General features: G+C 41.1%; 2 protein-coding genes across 3 annotated transcripts in view; both read left to right on the top strand.

Moving 5' to 3' along the window:
• The window catches only part of NLGN4X (neuroligin 4 X-linked), a 321,699-nt gene that overhangs the window by 73,235 nt on the left and 231,845 nt on the right, over nucleotides 1-16,619 (top strand). The gene's annotated exons all lie outside the window — the stretch shown is intronic.
• Nucleotides 3,004-15,529, top strand: LOC105881035 (large ribosomal subunit protein eL34-like). The gene has a single exon (XM_075999323.1). It carries the CDS (start codon nucleotides 6,538-6,540, stop codon nucleotides 6,892-6,894), a length of 357 nt encoding a protein of 118 aa, XP_075855438.1. The 5' UTR covers nucleotides 3,004-6,537; the 3' UTR covers nucleotides 6,895-15,529.

Raw genomic sequence — 16,619 nt, 5'->3', positions numbered from 1 at the left:
ATAACAGTAGAGACAGCAATATTCGATTTTTGGAATACAAAATTCCACTCTGATATTCTGTTTTTTAAGATATTTGTCTTTCTGTCTTAATCAGATTGGCTCAAATTTCTACATTTCTACTTCCATAGAATGTGGAAATGTACTCAAAATTACAAAAATAGACTGTATTTCAGATACATATTTATCCTTAAATAATTTGCATGATGAAAACTGTTAGAAATTTCTTTGTAGTATCATAGTTTTGTGAAATGTAAATTTTTTTCTACAAGAAAACAAAATAATTTTTATTATTCCCTTTAAAATAAACCACGTCCTCCTAAAGGTGAATCTCCTGGTATAAATTGGCATTTTGATCTGCTAAATGTAGGCTTGTTTCTTTATGACTTATTCCAACTATACAGAGTCCGTTATTTAAGTTTTCATGGATTATTAATTTCTCTTTGGTGTCTAGATGACAGACTAATTAATTAACTTGAATTGCGTGTTTAACCTTTGGATAGCTTTTTGAATAAGGTCAAAATTAGTCAACCCAATCAGAAGCTGTAGTACAATTGTTGTTAACACGGAAGGGATGGAGCCGGAATGTGCATGGGTTGTGTGTGTGTGTGCGAGCAAGTGTGTCTTTGTGTGTGTGTGTGCGTGAGAGAGAGAGAGAGAGAGAGAGAGAGAGAGAGAGAGAGAGAGAGAGAAGAGACATAAATTGCAAAAGTCAAGCTGAGAAGTCCAAATCTCACGTTGGAAACAACAAGTCCATATTAGTTTATACACGAGGGGACAACACCACAATTTAGGATTCCAGTCCATCATGGGGTAGACTAAACAGAAAGGTGCACTATTGAAATGCTCCAGCTTCTTAATGAGAACCTTTGGCATTATACAGAAGGGAGAAATATGAGACGTATTTTGAACAAAGTGCCCAGACAAGCTGTCATGTTAAATGCAAACAGTAAGAAAGGAAAAGCTGTAGATAAGTCCAGGGTGCCTCAGGGAATAGAAAAAGCCAAAGTGCCACTACGTAGTGAACTTAAGCTTGTTGTTTCCTCTCTATATCCTCGGACATATATCTTAATGTCCTGTCCTTGAAAGATATCTAGAAGAGGACAGCCCTTGCATTCTCTATCATAGGGCTATAAAGATAAATATTAATAAAAGTCACTGTCCTTGTATTTTTCATTGTAGAATGGTAAAAACAAATACCATTATGGTTTCTATGAAAGAGAAATTGTTTGCCAGCAAAACCACTGAGAGGAAGATGTGAAAAGGGCAGACACCTTGAATGCAAGGTGTCACTCCCATCTTTCCTCCACAGGGTGACACCTGACCCTTTCAATTTTATGACTTAAGAAAGGGCTCCATTATGACCTGCTAAACTTAGGCTTGTTTCTTTATAACTTACTCGTACTTTACCGATTTTGTTATTTAAGTTTTCATGGATTATTAATTTCTCTTTGGTGTCTAGATGACAGACTAGTTAATTAGCTTGAATTACATGCTTGGATAGGTCAAAATCAGTCAACCCAATCAGAGGCTATAGTATCATTGGTAATAAGGAAGGCATGGAGCTAGAATCTGCGTGGTGTGTGTGTGTGTGTGTGTGTGTGTGTGTGTGAGAGAGAGAGAGAGAGAGAGAGAGAGAGAGAGAGGCAGAGTATCTGGATCTGCACAGTTAATAAACTTAGGGATAGGAAACCAGAGTGTCCTAGTTAGGGAACATGGCAGGTTCTGCCACTTCTCAGGGACAAGCTGCTTGCAGGAAAACTTGGTGGAAGCTCTAAAGGGTTGAGTGGGGGCCTGAAAGATGTGTGGGGCATGGAAAGGCTTCATAGAGAAAGGATCGACTGAATGGGAAATTTGAACATGGAACTCTGTGTCCATCGACCAACTTGGCACTGATAGTTGCAGTTGCGGCTGCTCAGGGGTGAAGTGTGGAGTGGGAACAACAACCGTGTTTATTACGGCTGTGTTTGGCAGTACTGTGTCCTGAGAGTTCTCTACGCATCGTAGTGGCTGACCCTAAAGCTTTCTAGGGTCCCACACTTTCTGGGATGCAAGGATAATGGAATAATAACAGTGAGAGAAGGGCCTCCTTTTTGCGTTTGATTCTACGATGAAATGAGTCCGCTTCCCTTATAGATAACACTAGAGCGAATCCAAGACGCAGACAGTTTATAGCATCACTGAAAACCTCCATCTTTTCTGAAAGCCTTACAGACTTGTCCACCATTCTGCATCCATCAGGACTTCTTTGTTTTCCAAATGGTAGAAAACTACCTAGCTTCAAACAGGCTTTGAGGGAGAAAACATGGAAATCTATCAAAAGGGCTGTGAGATACCAGAAAGTTATTGCAAAAGTTGAGGAGCCGGATTGGGGGGATGATAGAGAAGCAACTGGACTTTGGAGGCGACTGAAAACAGGGAGTCAAAGGACATCACAAATCTTCATGTCTGGTTCTTTGCTTCTTTCTGGAAGCCGGTCTGCTCTACTTGGTGGCATAAGAAAGTCTTCTGAAGTTGCTGGAAGTTGCATCCTGTTAATTCTCAACACCACCAATGAGGGATAAAGTTTCTTAAGTCCATGTTAGAAATCCCAGGGCAGGGCTTCGGTGGATTCAGTCAATCCAGGAGCCCACACCTGGGCCAAAGTCAGAACAGACAAGACTGGGCTGCTCTTGGGTATACCAGATGGTTGCGATGGAGGGAAGGACAGTTTTCATAAAAGGGTTATGAGTACAGCTTCACTCCACTGCCAGGAGTATTTTTGAGCATTTATTATGTGCCAGGCATGCTTTAGATGCTGAGACTGCAATGAACACAAGCATTGCTAATTTTGAGACATAGGTGTTAGGGTGGAAAGGCTGGTACATAAGGGTGGAGAAAGATTTCTCATGCAGAAATTAAGATATACAAGTAAAAAAGTTTATTTTATCCTTTAGAAGGATGGAAAGAATGAGAGAGAGAGAGAGAGAGAGAGAGAGAGAGAGAGAGAGAGAGAGAGAGAGAGAGAGAGAGAGAGAGAGGAGGGGAGAGAAGGAGTGGGGGAAGAGAGCAGGGAGATGGCGTGGGATCCCAAAGAAAGAGAAGGGAGATGCCAGCAGTGAGGCCAAGTGGCTTGCTGATTTTCAGGGGGACAAAGAGAAAAAAAAAAAGACCAGTGATGCTTGTCAGTTGATAAGCAAAGGGGCAGCAGGTAGATAACAAAAACTGCAGGATGCCAGAGTCCAAGAGTTGGCTTCCTGCCTTTCCTTGGAGAAGGGATTAAGCGGGAGGAGATAGTGACTCTGCCCTTGGAGATGTGGTTGAGGTTGTAGCTCATTCTCCTGTTGTTTACTCAGGAACTCTATAAGAGCAGATTTTCAAAACAACAATGTTGAAAGACAGAAATTTAGATTTCTTTTCCATCCATTCAGCCAGTTGTGCAAAACAGAACTCCTGCAGGGTGCCTGTTAGTGAGAACTCACAGGAGTGATCTTTAACTGTTACTGGGGAAATTGGGGGGTTAGGTATTTTTCTGTTATTTCTGCAAGCCCTCCCCTCCCCCTCTTATATTAGGCAGCATAATTCCTAAAGTGATGTGCAAACTCTACTCCCTGGAACCTGTGAATAGACTGCCTCACATGGCACCTGCGTTTTCCAATAATCTGGCTTAAATAATGACTTCAAATGGCAAAAGGGAATTAAGATTGCAGATGGAATTATGTCTGCAAACCAGCAGACCTTAAAATAGAGATACTATATCTTGGATCATCTGGATGAGTAGAACAGATTAGCAAAGACTCTTGAATGTGGAAGCAGAAGGGAAAAGAGGAGATCGGAGTCGAAGCAATGTGAGAAAGATACACCTGGTCACTGAGCATGGGTTGTGTCCCAGGAGACAGGCATACAGCTGGCCTCTAGCCAGGTGGCAAAGACAAGGAAACCTGTCCCTTCCCCCTAGAGCTTCCAGAAAGGAGCACAGCTCTGGTGACCCTGTGCTTTTAGCACAGTGCAACTCTGACCTTCAGAACTGTAAGATAATAAATGTGTGCTATGTGAAGCAACTAAGTTTGTGGAAATTTGTCATAGCAGCGATAGAAAACTAATAGAGTTATATACCACCCTTTGATATTATTTGAAATTCATAATAAAGCATATACTATATAAGTTAAAACAAATCCAAGTAATCGCTGTAATGTTTTGGTTTCGGGCCTTATCGCTCCCTACCTATTCTGAGATTCTAGTGCATTTCTTTCTCTCCTACTGCAAGGATTACTAGTAGAAAACACTCTTAGGTGCTTGGAGCTTGCTGTTTCCGCCAAAGCACATCAAGGAGACAATATCTGTTCTCACTTTGCAGATTTGAAGCTCAAACTCTACCGGAGGAAATGTACAATCTTGTGTGCACCATATTGATACAGCCTAATGACGACCTGTTCTAAACATCACATTGCAAAGACACACTCATTGGACACAGGGAAGTAACGCAGGGCTGTTTAACTTGTTCCAGGTATCTGAAACAGACGTCCAGAATACAGGGCATTGCGTGACATGGAGCAAAACATCCAAGTTGTTCTCTTTTCCCAAAGGTCTCTGTAGAAGCTCACTCATTTTGACAGGTGCGTCTGTAGATGTCTCATGGTCCTACTGAGCAGCCACTGTTGACAGCAGTCCTTTGGGCTCCCCACTCCCTCCCTATAGACCTTAAGCTGGGGTACTTGCTGAGCAAAGTGGTTCTTTACCCTTTTTAATGTAAATCTGGTTAACTTCCCTAGCTCAGCTTGGAGCAATGGCCACAGCTTGTTTGCTGGAGTCAAAACACCAGTTTATCCCCTTAGCAGATGAGTGATTATGGGAAGGTTACCCAGCTTGGATGTGTGGCAGTTTCCTGGTGAGTAAAATAGGGGTGGCTGAGTGGTTTGAGACTGTGATCCATATAAAGTGCTTTGTATATCACCTGGCACACACAACCATTCTGTAATCTGATGTTAGTTGGACATAATTAATAATAGAAAAAAGGAGCAGGAAATTTCAGCTAAATTGCATGTGTCTATTGGGTCTAATATAGATATTGTCAATGGAAAAGAAGAAAATCTCCGTAAAATCATTTAAGGAGGTGTATTCTGAGCCAAATTTGAGGACCAGGACCTTCAGCAAGTGGATTTGCTGTTGCTGGGTTATAGTTTGGTTTTACACATTACAGGGAGACAGGAATTACAGGTAAATTCATAAATCAGTACATGGAAGGCATACACTGGCTTGGCCCAAAAAGGTGAGACATCTCCAAGCAGGGGTTTACAGGTTACAGGTGGGTTTAGGGATTAAGGCAGGACATCCCAAAGCAGAAGCTTAAAAGTCATGGGTGGATTCAGGGATTCTTTAGTTGACAACTGGCTGAAAGAGTCAGGCTTTATCCAAAAGACTAGGAATCAGCGGTAAGGAAGACTTGAGTTAAGATAAGGGTCTTCTATCCTTCATGTGATACTACACTGGCAGTAGGTCCGGGAGCAAGCCACATCATCAAAACCTGTTGACTGAGATTTTATCATTTCTAGGTGTGACTCACCAGGTCCCCTTAGAAAGGAATTTTTTGGACAAAGAAGAAGATTAGAGTTGAGTCCTGCATTATGTATTTTTATGTATATAAACCCAGTGCATAAATCGATCTTTATTGTTTGTAATGTAAGTGTTGGCTTACTGTGCTAGTGGAGAGTGAGCTTAAGAAATGAGATTGAGGGCTTCATCGTTTCTTCTTCTTTTTTTATTTTAAGATATTATGGGGGCACAGATATTTTGGTTACAAATAATGAATGACTTTGCCTTACCCAAGCCAGTGGTAGAAGTGTGCCCTTCCCCCAAACAGCTCCAGAGCCTCATCAGTTCTGACAGCTCCCAGTGTGTTTCTGACAAAAAGGGTTTTAGAAGTGAAGAGTATTTTCACAAAGAGCTGAGTATTACTGTCTTACTACTAACTTTAGCCATTTTGAGCCTGAGTTGTCAAGTGGATTTTTAGCATATGTGACTTAGAGGAATTAATCACCAAGAGAGGAGTAAAAATTTACTTCCTGGAAAAGTGCCTTAACACATCAAGAATCAGTAACACTACTCTTTTTTGGGTGTGACATTAAGGAAAAATTAATTTTATTTCTCTTGCTGTCTAGACACAGATATTCCAAGTGTATACAGATAGTGGCAGACTCCAGGTTATAAATGAAAGAAAATGTAGCTATGTTAGCACAATGCACAGATGTTTTAACCAATCAACATCAACATGAAACTACGTGAAAATAATTAAATTATCCCAGTTTTCTTCTGTCAGTCGGATGTTTGACATTGTGTAGACATAGATTATGAGTAAAGATAATTACGAAAGAGTTTTAAATAAAGATCTCCTTGACGTGGATTAATTGAAAAGTATTTAGTATTTTGTGAACACAGTTAAACCGAAGTGGATTTCTGGCGGCATGTGTCTCTCTCCCAGCTTAAAAAGCTTTCAGCAGATTCTCTTTACAGTCGGTGGCCAAAGAAGAGCCAAGAACTGTTAGAACAGTCCTTTGAGCTAGCATGGGGGCACTCATAATGGTCCAACGTTTGACAGAACGCCGTAGGCTTTCCTACAACACAGCCTCTAACAAAACTAGGCTGTCCCGCACCCCTGGTGATAGAATTGTTTACCTTTATACCAAGAAGGCTGGGAAAGCACCAAAATCCGCATGTGGTGTGTGCCCAGGTAGACTTCGAGGGGTTCTTGCTGTTGGACCTAAAGTTCTTATGAGGTTGTCTAAAACAAAAAAACATGCCAGCAGGGCCTATGGTGGTGCCATGTGTGCTACCTGTGTTCGTGACAGGATCAAGTGTGCTTTCCTTATTGAGGAGCAGAAAATCGTAGTGAAGGTGTTGAAGGCACAAGCACAGAGCTAGAAAGCTAAATAAGAAAATGAACCTTTTTTGAGGAATAAAAATTAAAAGCCTTGTTCAAAAAACAAAAAAAAGCTTTCAGCAATTGGAACATAGAATAATAATCTTAACTGAGGGTTTAGAAATTACATATGTTTGGAATAATATGATTTTGTTAGTATGAATTATACCTGCTTGAATAACTAAGAAAAATCTTTACCTAAAGAAGAACATTTTCCTTTACATTTATAATTTTCCATTCCTGAATCTTAATTTAATTCAATTTGCAATTTAGATTTTTTTCGTAATTAGAACAAACTCAAATTACCTAGAGTACATTAAAAACTGATTTTGTTGTATGGTGCGTATCATAAGAAATGTTTAAAAACATTATCAAAGATAGAAACTTTAGGCGCAACTTGTCTGGTGGAATATTTGGCCATTTTGAATAATTATTTACTTGTGCAGAGAATTGCTTCCTAAACCTTGTTATAATTTTCTTTGTTATCAATTGATACTGCTGGTTTGGAATATTGTCAGTTATTTTCCATGTTATTTTAGACAAGCCATTTAACTTTTTTAATACTTAGTGTCTTCAACTATTAAAAAATAATAGTAATATTAGTAATTATACATCCTCTGAATATTTTTTTAGGATTATAGTGATTTGAGGGGTAAGCTACACTACATGGGAAATAATTATAAAACAGAAATAATCAATATGTCTTTAGGACTTTGATTTTATGTTAATTTAATGTTAATCCTATTACATTGTCTTTCACTGGACAATTTGAGTTCTTGGTTTGCTTGAATCAGGAAGCAGAAACCCCGGTTGGGAACAGGTTCCCACCTTCCTACTCTGTCTGTTGGTTCTCCTACACCAGGCGGTTTTCATAATGAATTAGTTTAACCTTCTCTCCTTTATGTTTAAGAAACTCTTTCTTTACTGTGGTAGCAGTAAAACTGCAATGCAAGCAAACAGAAATTGAGAACTTGTGAGCTCCAGAGTTGAGGACCACAGAGACATTATGAGATATAAAACCTCAGCTCTCAGATAAGTCCATCAGATCCACATGCCACACGGTCAGCTTAAAGGCAAAAGCACCAGAGAGAATGCCTAGGAGAGAGTGAATCTATTCATGGACTAACTACTACTAAAAAAACCATGAATCAGTGTGGTTTCTATCTTATTATTTCACTCTTCTATTCTGTGCTGAGGTTCGGAGAAGCATGTCTAGGCTGCCACAACTTAGAAAGTGGTAGCAGATTAAAAAAAAATTTTTTTTAATTCCATTAGATTTGAGCAATGTTAGACTTTTGGTGGTGAAGGTGAGCATTGGTATGTGGTCTGTGGTTGGTCTGTGTGTGTGTGTGTGTGTGTGTGTGTGTGTGTGTGTGTGTGTGTGTGTGTGTGTGTGTATGTGCCTGCGTGCCTTAGGACGGAAGATTGTGGGAGAAATATCCACGATTCAGTTAAGATCAACTATGTTGCCACTTTCTGGGAGAAGCCAAGTTATAAAACATCTAAAATACTACACACTGCCTTTCTTCCTGAAACTCCAAGCGTCATAAAGAGTCCTTTGAGCAAGAAGCCCTCTTTGTCTGCTGTGAATGTTGTCGTGTGCGGAATCCTCAAGTTTGCCCCGGGGACGATTCCTGTTTGCCATCAGAAAGGAAGAACACTGGAGGAATTGACGGCATCTCAGGCAAAGGAGCTTTTGTGGTGGGTTTCCACGAGATAGGACTCCTTTTCTTCTTCTTTAAAACGGATTCCTTTGGCCACGTTCTACCCTGCTCCCTCTCTTTTACGACACAATCCATCACTCGATCTACAAGTGAACTTCCAATATATTCACCTAACACCCCATCTGCCTCTTCCAAATGGACTCCAGCCCCAACTCAAGCCAATCAATCAATTGATCTCCTGATCCCAACCCAAACTCTTCTGATGCTTTCTTCTCTTTTCCATTCCTTACTTTCTTTAGAAACAAAGTGTTCAGTGACAGCTTTAGGATTTCGGAGGTTGGGGGGGGTGGGATGTAGAGGAGAATCTAAAAGTCTAAGCTTTGCACGGAGAACCCTTGCTAGAAAGGTGTTCCACCAGTCTGGGGAGGAATGAATGTACAAGGCACATGCACATATAGTTGTGCAATGAGGGAATGCTGTCCAGGTTCCTTAAAACGGAGCTTCTTGTTTATTGCTTCTTTCGATGCAGGGAGACATAAAGAACGCAAAATGGGGGAGAAGGGAGAGATAAAACTATGACAGAACTATAGGAGGGTGCGTTGATAGTATAATTTAACATGCAAAGTGCTCGCTTGGGTGTTTTTTTGCATTGTTACATTTTGACATTGGAGGATTTGTAAATGGAATTCCATCCAAATGAGTTCTAATGCATATTTTTCTTCTCAGCACACCCTGCAAGGTTAAATCAAAGAACACAAGGTTCCGCTCTTACCAAATTCACATGTGCTTTTTATCACCTGGTGTTTAAATCATGAATCCGGAAGCTTTCAGTCTCCCTCAAGTTTTTAAGCTAGCAAAATACTCTCATAGCTCTGTATGCATAATGTGTTAATCCAGATAATTAGTATAAAATCAAGTTATAATATTATTATTTGGGGATGTTTTAGAAAAGCAATTTAAGCTTAAAAATAGAGAAGTAAACCTTGGAGAGAAAACTGCATCTTTTCTAAGGATATTAAAATGTTAAAAATATGTAAATGAAGATTACATATTTTATTTTGAGCTAAAAATCTGAAAATAGATCAAATTTCACCATAGCACCTTCTACAAGGATGTTCACATTATATATATATATATGTGTGTGTGTGTGTGTATATATATATATATTTCATTTTTGCAGAAAGGAATTTTGTTGTACTGAATAGTATATTGGAAATCTACCTGTCAGTACACGGTTGAATCAACTAGGACTGTAATCACAGAATTATAAAATCTTCTAAGGAGAAGGAGCTTTGGTGGGCTTTTAATCTAAACTCTTTCTAAATACAATATTTTCCTGTTTATACTCTTTGACACTCTAAAGCAGAGCCGAAATGTCTTCCCCTGGGGTTACCAGAAGTTCAATTTCATCATGACTTGACAAGTTCGCACTCCCCAGCACACAATAAACCTTTGGAAGGCCCAGAGCATGTTCTAGGTGAAGGAATGTGTTGTCTGTGTGAACGCATGGGACCAACGAATGAACTAATAACCCGTGGGCACCCAGCTTCGTTGAACCTGGCCAAGGAAGACAGTTGCAGCTTTGTAAGGGCGTTCCTTCCGTTATTGGAAAGAGTTGGTGATCTTTACCTGAGCAATCTCTGCCAATAGAGCTGAAGCAATTGGGAAGGTTTCCTTCTTCTGCCAAGAGATGGCTGTGGAAATCTTGGAAGACAAGATAATATGTTTCTTCCAGGTAGTCTTTTGCAAGCATCCTTAGTAGGCCTTCCTTTCTCCTGCAAAGAGGCTTTGAGACCCTCACATCATTCTTGCTATCCTACTTTGTATAGGCCATAAACTGATTATACACAGAGGTCCCGGACTCACTCAGTTACTCCTGAGGTCAAGCAACAGGGCATGCACTTGTTCTCATTCATCGGTTGTATGTTATGAATACACCCAAAGTTTATGTTAGATTTGTTTGGTTGGTTGGTTTTTTTTTTTTTTTTTTTTGCAAGTGCATTACACTCTTGATTTGTAGATATTGAGCCTGAGACAACATGCTTTTGTAAATTTTTTTAAAGTAATATATTTTATAATATGACTTGGTAAAAGAAAATAGGATACCTCCACTTCCTGTAACAGACTGTCAGCCTGCAACAAGACAAAGCCATTTGCTGCTGTAGTTCACTTTTCCCCAGAGGACGCTGAATGCACGATGATTACCAGCCAGCCCAGAAGCCTGTTTGCTGCTCTTTTCCCTGAAATACCAGGCCCCTGAGGTGTAACCGGAGAAGGCTGAGTGAAAGTGTGCTAGAACGGCCAGTGAACTAATCGGTTTGCAGTTTGGAGAAAGCAGTGGGTTGCCTGTTTTTAAATGCTGGAGACTATAATTTAATGGAAGGGAGAAGGAATCACTTCCAAGAAATTCAAAGGGATTGAGCTCATCATAAGAGAAAGGTTTCTCTAGACTTAGGGGAAAATGAGCTTCCTCTGGCATTTTATTCAATTTAAAGTTTTGTAGTTATTTCTGATCATCATCGTCATCATCATCATTTAAATTTGGATAGCTATGAGAAGGTACTATGAGGTGCTAGCCTGAAAGGAAAAGTTTCTATGAAGATTTTGAAATTATTATTTTAATACCACAGAACATTGGTTGGAATCAATGTTTTAAAAACCTTCACAGGGCATATTGTAGATGGCAATCTTGCAGATTTTTCTCATCACGGGTTTTGAGTTGACGTGTGTTGTGAGTTGAATTGTGTCTCCTAAAAAAAAAAAAAAAACAACATATGTTGAAGTCTTGACTGCCTGCAGCTAAGACTGTCACCTTACCTGGAAATAGGGTTTCCTAGCTAACACCTTAATGTTGGACTCTGTCCCCCAGGACAATGAGACAATACATTCTTCTTGTTTCAAACCACCAAGCATAGCTACTAAAGTTCCCTAGGAAATGAATGCAACCTGGGTTATGCATTTTCTGTCTACACAATGTGCCTAAGGCAGAAATCAGAATAGTCATCTGCATTCTCTAAAAGCCTCTCTGAGTGTCCACTGCTCTCACCTTGGGGATGCCCTCTTTTCAGTCCTTAGGCTGTCTCCTCCCCTCCTGCTCACCAGAGAAGTAGCTCTTGGCTTCCAGTTTCCCAAAGCTAGGATTTTCCAAGTGAAAAGACACAGCTCTCGTGGAACTCCTTGTCCCTTGCACTCAAGTATGGGAAGGACATAGGACCTTCTTCTAACGGATGGAATACGATAGAGATGATGGAGTACCACTTCCAGGATTAGACTGCGTCAGCTTGTAGTATTATTCATCCAAAAAAGCTAATGGTGTCTGTTTTGTTGTCCAGCGCTGGTATTATCCACTACAGGTTCATGAAACCTGGTCAATCCATTATAGCAGATGTCTGCTGCAACCAACTGGATGAAATGATGAGGACGCTTGTGATTAAGCAGCCAGGATTGGTCAATACAGACAGGCCAATCCTCTTGCAAGACATGTTGCAAAAAGCAATGCTACTCAAACTACAGAGGCTGGACTTGGAAACTCTCTGTCATCCACCATATTCACCACACCTTGCACCAACTGACTACCACTTCTTCCAGGCTTTGGACCACTTCTTGCAAGGAAAAATACTCAATGCTCAACAAGCTGTGAAAAACGCCTTTCACAATTTCAGCGCCATTCCCTCTCCAGGCTTCTTCATCGCTGGCACAAACAAGCTACCTTTAAGATGGCAAAACTGTTGTCAGTAGTTTAGGCACATAATTTGGTTAATTGTACCAGTTCTTGTTTAAGATATAATAAACTACACTTTTGATTCGACATTGCACATTTCATATTTAATGACCTTTATGTCCTGCTAGCATACCCTTTCGGTCAATCGCCTTCTTGTTTTCATACCTTGATGAAACTAGGGACCCTGTTGGAAAGGTCCACGTGCCACATGGCAAGATGCTGAGAGCTGCCTCAGAAAGCAGCCAGCAAGGAACTGGGGCATTCAGTCCAACAGGCCACAGGCAGCTGAATCCTGCCAACAACTATGTGAGCTGGCAAGTGGATTATCCCCAGCCACTGAGATTTCAAATGAGACCCCAACACCTTCATCCATGCCTTTTGGGAGACCCCAAAGCAGAGGACCCAGCTAAGCTTGCATCTGGATTCCTAATACCCCAAAACTGTCATAAAATAAATATGTCTTGTGAAACCATCCAGTTTGTGGTAATTTCTTACAAAGCCATCGATAACTAACCTGACGTTATAGGCCAAACGAGGATTTCAAAAGTTGTCCATATTGTAACCCAACTTCCACCTTCCTCTGTTGGAGGAATATGTATTTTGAGACTTTTCAAACTACAATTACCTAGGAATGAGTTGATGGCAAGTGAAAGAAATTCAGGCTAAATGCGCTTAGTGGAATAGGAGAGATTTCCTGCCTGAATTTGCAGAGAATTCTAGCAGGGTATTTAGTTTCAGAAATGGTGTCCTCGGGTCTAATCACTGCCATTACTCACATGGCACTTTTGGTGCATGCATCTTTTTTAGACTTTCTTCTGAGAGCCATCTCCACATGGTGGCCCAGATGGTCACAGGCATTGGCCTATAACATCATCCTTGAACTCTGAGAAGCATGTTGCCTGGGAACAATGTTTATTGGCCCAGTGTAGGTCACAGGCCAACTCTGAACCAATTTCCATAGGCAATGCAAAGAAATGCTTGGATTGACATGGCGTGCCTGGGTTAGGTGCACATTACAGGATGCAGAAGGGAATGAGCCACTCCATCAGGAGCCAACGTAGTGTAGATGCAAGTAAGGTGGTTCCCCAGAGGAAAACTGAATGGCGAGCAAGTAAGCCCATCTATGTCCATTGTCATTGCTGCTCATATGACGGATAATAAGCAACCAAGAAAGAATGGCATGGCTTCACGGAAGAGGAGATGAACTTGTGCAGGGGGTTGTGCATGAAACCTTCTCCTTTCTTCTGCTAAAAAGAAGAATCTGGGCATTCAGAAATGACAGATGCTGCTTATGAGTTGCTGCTGTTATTGCTGTTGGATTGTAAGCAGCTGCACCTCTTACTGGCATATAGTGATAAAATGAGTGGGATATCTAACACATCAGGGCACTTCTATTAGGACATTATCCGGGCAGCTTCATATGGGGGAGCCACCCTCTGCGAGGCTACTGAGTCTGGAAGCTGTCAGCTGGTGGTAAATCAGAGATGGCATGAGCTGTAACTCCAGATGGAAAACGTGAGCCCAGATCAAGGCGGCTGTTTAGGGCAGTGCATACCATGCTGTGCCTGCCAGCTCTTTTAAGAGTTCTGGCTAAAGGGTCAGGCTTACCGAAGGATGAGCTAATTTAGAGAGTTGATCTGGTGGAAGTGAAAATGAATTTGGAAAAAAAAAGAAATCAGCCTAAGCCTTTAGCAGGGTGAAAGTTTAGGGAATGTTTCAGTGCAGGGCATTGGGCAAGTGGCTGACAGCATGGCTTTCAGTCCTCTCTACGGGGATTCTGCAAGAAACAAAGGAGTTCACGGTCAGTTGTCGCCTACTCGCTGGACTGCTTTGTGAGAGTGTGAGGAGGAGGGCGGGTTCTCAGGCTGATGGTGAAATGTGGTCTTCAGTTCTGTGCAGCTCTGTAAATCCAAGTAGGCACCATTAATATCCTTATTATGTTGAGTTTCATTGGGTTATTTGTTAACATTTTCTCTATGAGTCCAGGACATTAGCAACAGTACTGTTTTTTCAATCGCTCAGTGCATATGTATTGAGCCTATTTTAGTAGTTGGGTCACATTGCTGAATGTGGTCCCTTGCAACCCTTCCCTCTTAATTTAGCTGACGACAGGGTAAGATGCGCAGCTAACTGGAGTCTTCATCAGTGTACCCATGCAGCTCGGTGGGGAGATCTGAGAACATCTGGGGAGAGCGTGTGTCTAGGACTGAAGAGGGGGAGAATTCACAAAGGAGAAATTTGAAGGACAAGTAACTAACCAAATTGCTGGAGGTAGGGTCATTTCAGGCAGAGGGAAGAGCATGTTCAAGGCTGAATTGAGGAGTCTGACGTCAGTATTGATTCTCTTAGCGGAGCGTCGTTTAAGAACTTGGGTGACAGTGACTTTGAAGTCTCGCACTCAGCCGAGCATCTGAAGTGCAGTCAGCGCGTGTGGTCAGTTAATTGCAGGGCGACGTCCTTCAGCCATCAGCTAAGCTAGAGAGAATATTGACAGATGTGCTCTTAGGAAAACTGAGAGGCCTAACAAGGCCCAGTGTTTAGCTAAAAGAGGGTCTGACCTCCTTTCAGAGAGGTGAAGCGAGGATGCACAGTATAACCCGTAGACTCAATCCATCACTCTGCTGCCAGCTTTTGCAAAAGAGTTTAATGGAACACAAACACACCCATTTATTTCCCTATTGCTGTGGCTGCTTTCCCCCTACAATGGCAGAACTGAGTCGTTACAGCCAAGACCCACAAGGGCCCACCACGTCTACAATATGTATTCTCTTGCCCTTTATATGTATATTAAAGCTCACTGACACCTGCTGTGAAAGAATACCTTCATGAAGTCATGTGGGGATCTTCTAGTTAGCACATAGACATGAGGGGCAGAGTCCAGAAGTTCCATGTCAGTTCCACGTCATAGAGTGCTTGTTCTCAAACTAGCCCGGTACTTTCTTCATGTGCAGATTGCTTTGCTCCATCCAGGCTGCGAGTGACCCACAAAATTGGGGGATAAATCCCAATAATCTGCATTTTAATGACCCTGCAGGTGATAATGACAGAAATTTTAAATATATATATCACCATAAAGTCAGAAAATTGGGCCTGAGCTATTTTTAGTCCAAGTAAAAACAGATACTCCTTTCTGCCATTAGAACACAAGTAAGAAAGAAATGATAAAATCTTATTTTAAGGCTGGGTGTGGTAGCTCACGCCTGTAATCTTAGCACTCTGGGAGGCCGAGGTGGGCAGATTGCTCGAGGTCAGGAGTTCGAAACCAGCCTGAGAAAGAGCGAGACCCTGTCTCTACTATAAATAGAAAGAAATGAATTGACCAACTAATATATATAGAAAAAATTAGCCAGGCATGGTGGCACATGCCTGTAGTCCCAGCTACTCAGGAGACTGAGGCAGCAGGATCGCTTGAGCCCAGGAGTTTGAGGTTGCTGTGAGTTAGGCTGATGCCACAGCACTCACTCTAGCCTGGGCAACAAAGTAAGACTCTGTCTCAAAAAAAAAAATCCTATTTTAAAATCATGGTTCATACAGCTTATAAAAAGATAAATTTCTGGAATGACCCCCAAGACAAAGTAGCTTCAAAGTATATTCAGTTAAATTAAGACACATGCAATGAGGCATTATTAGCAATAGATCTTTAAAATCAAATCAATTTAAAGAAAACACTAAGAGCCCAGTAGCCAAAGGACACCCAACCAATATATGAATAGATATAGATAATTATATTGTTGGTACTAGTACTGCTACATGAGGGTCATAGTGATGATAGTGATGGTGATGATGGTCATGATGGTCGTGGTGATAGTAATGATGGCAAAGGTGGAGATGATGATGGTGGTGGTGGTAATGATGGTGATGGTGATGATGTGATGTGATGATGGTATGATGACAGTGATGGTAATGGTGATGGTGGTGATGAAGATCATGGTGATAGTGATGATGGTAATGATGGTGATGATAGTGATGGTAATGATGATGATGATGGTGATGATGATGATGGTGGTGTTGATGATGGTGGTGTTGATGGTGATGATGGTAGTTATGGTGATGATAGTGATAATAATGATGATGGTGGTGATGATGGTGAAGGTAGTGATGATAATGATGGTGATTACCATAGTGATGATAATGGTACCACTATGGTACCATAATTACCATAATGATGGTAATTATGATGGTGGCAATGATAATGGTGATGGTGATAATGGTGGTGATGGTGATGATGTGATGATGGTAATGATGTGATGATGGTGATGATGGTGATGAAATGATAGTGATGGCAGCAATGACGATGGTGGTACTGATGGTGATAATGAGCATGGCGATAGTGATGATGATA

The sequence above is a fragment of the Microcebus murinus genome, chromosome X (assembly GCF_040939455.1).
Source record: "Microcebus murinus isolate Inina chromosome X, M.murinus_Inina_mat1.0, whole genome shotgun sequence".
NCBI classification, from domain to species: domain Eukaryota; kingdom Metazoa; phylum Chordata; class Mammalia; order Primates; family Cheirogaleidae; genus Microcebus; species Microcebus murinus.
This window is presented reverse-complemented; position numbering and strand designations above follow the sequence as displayed.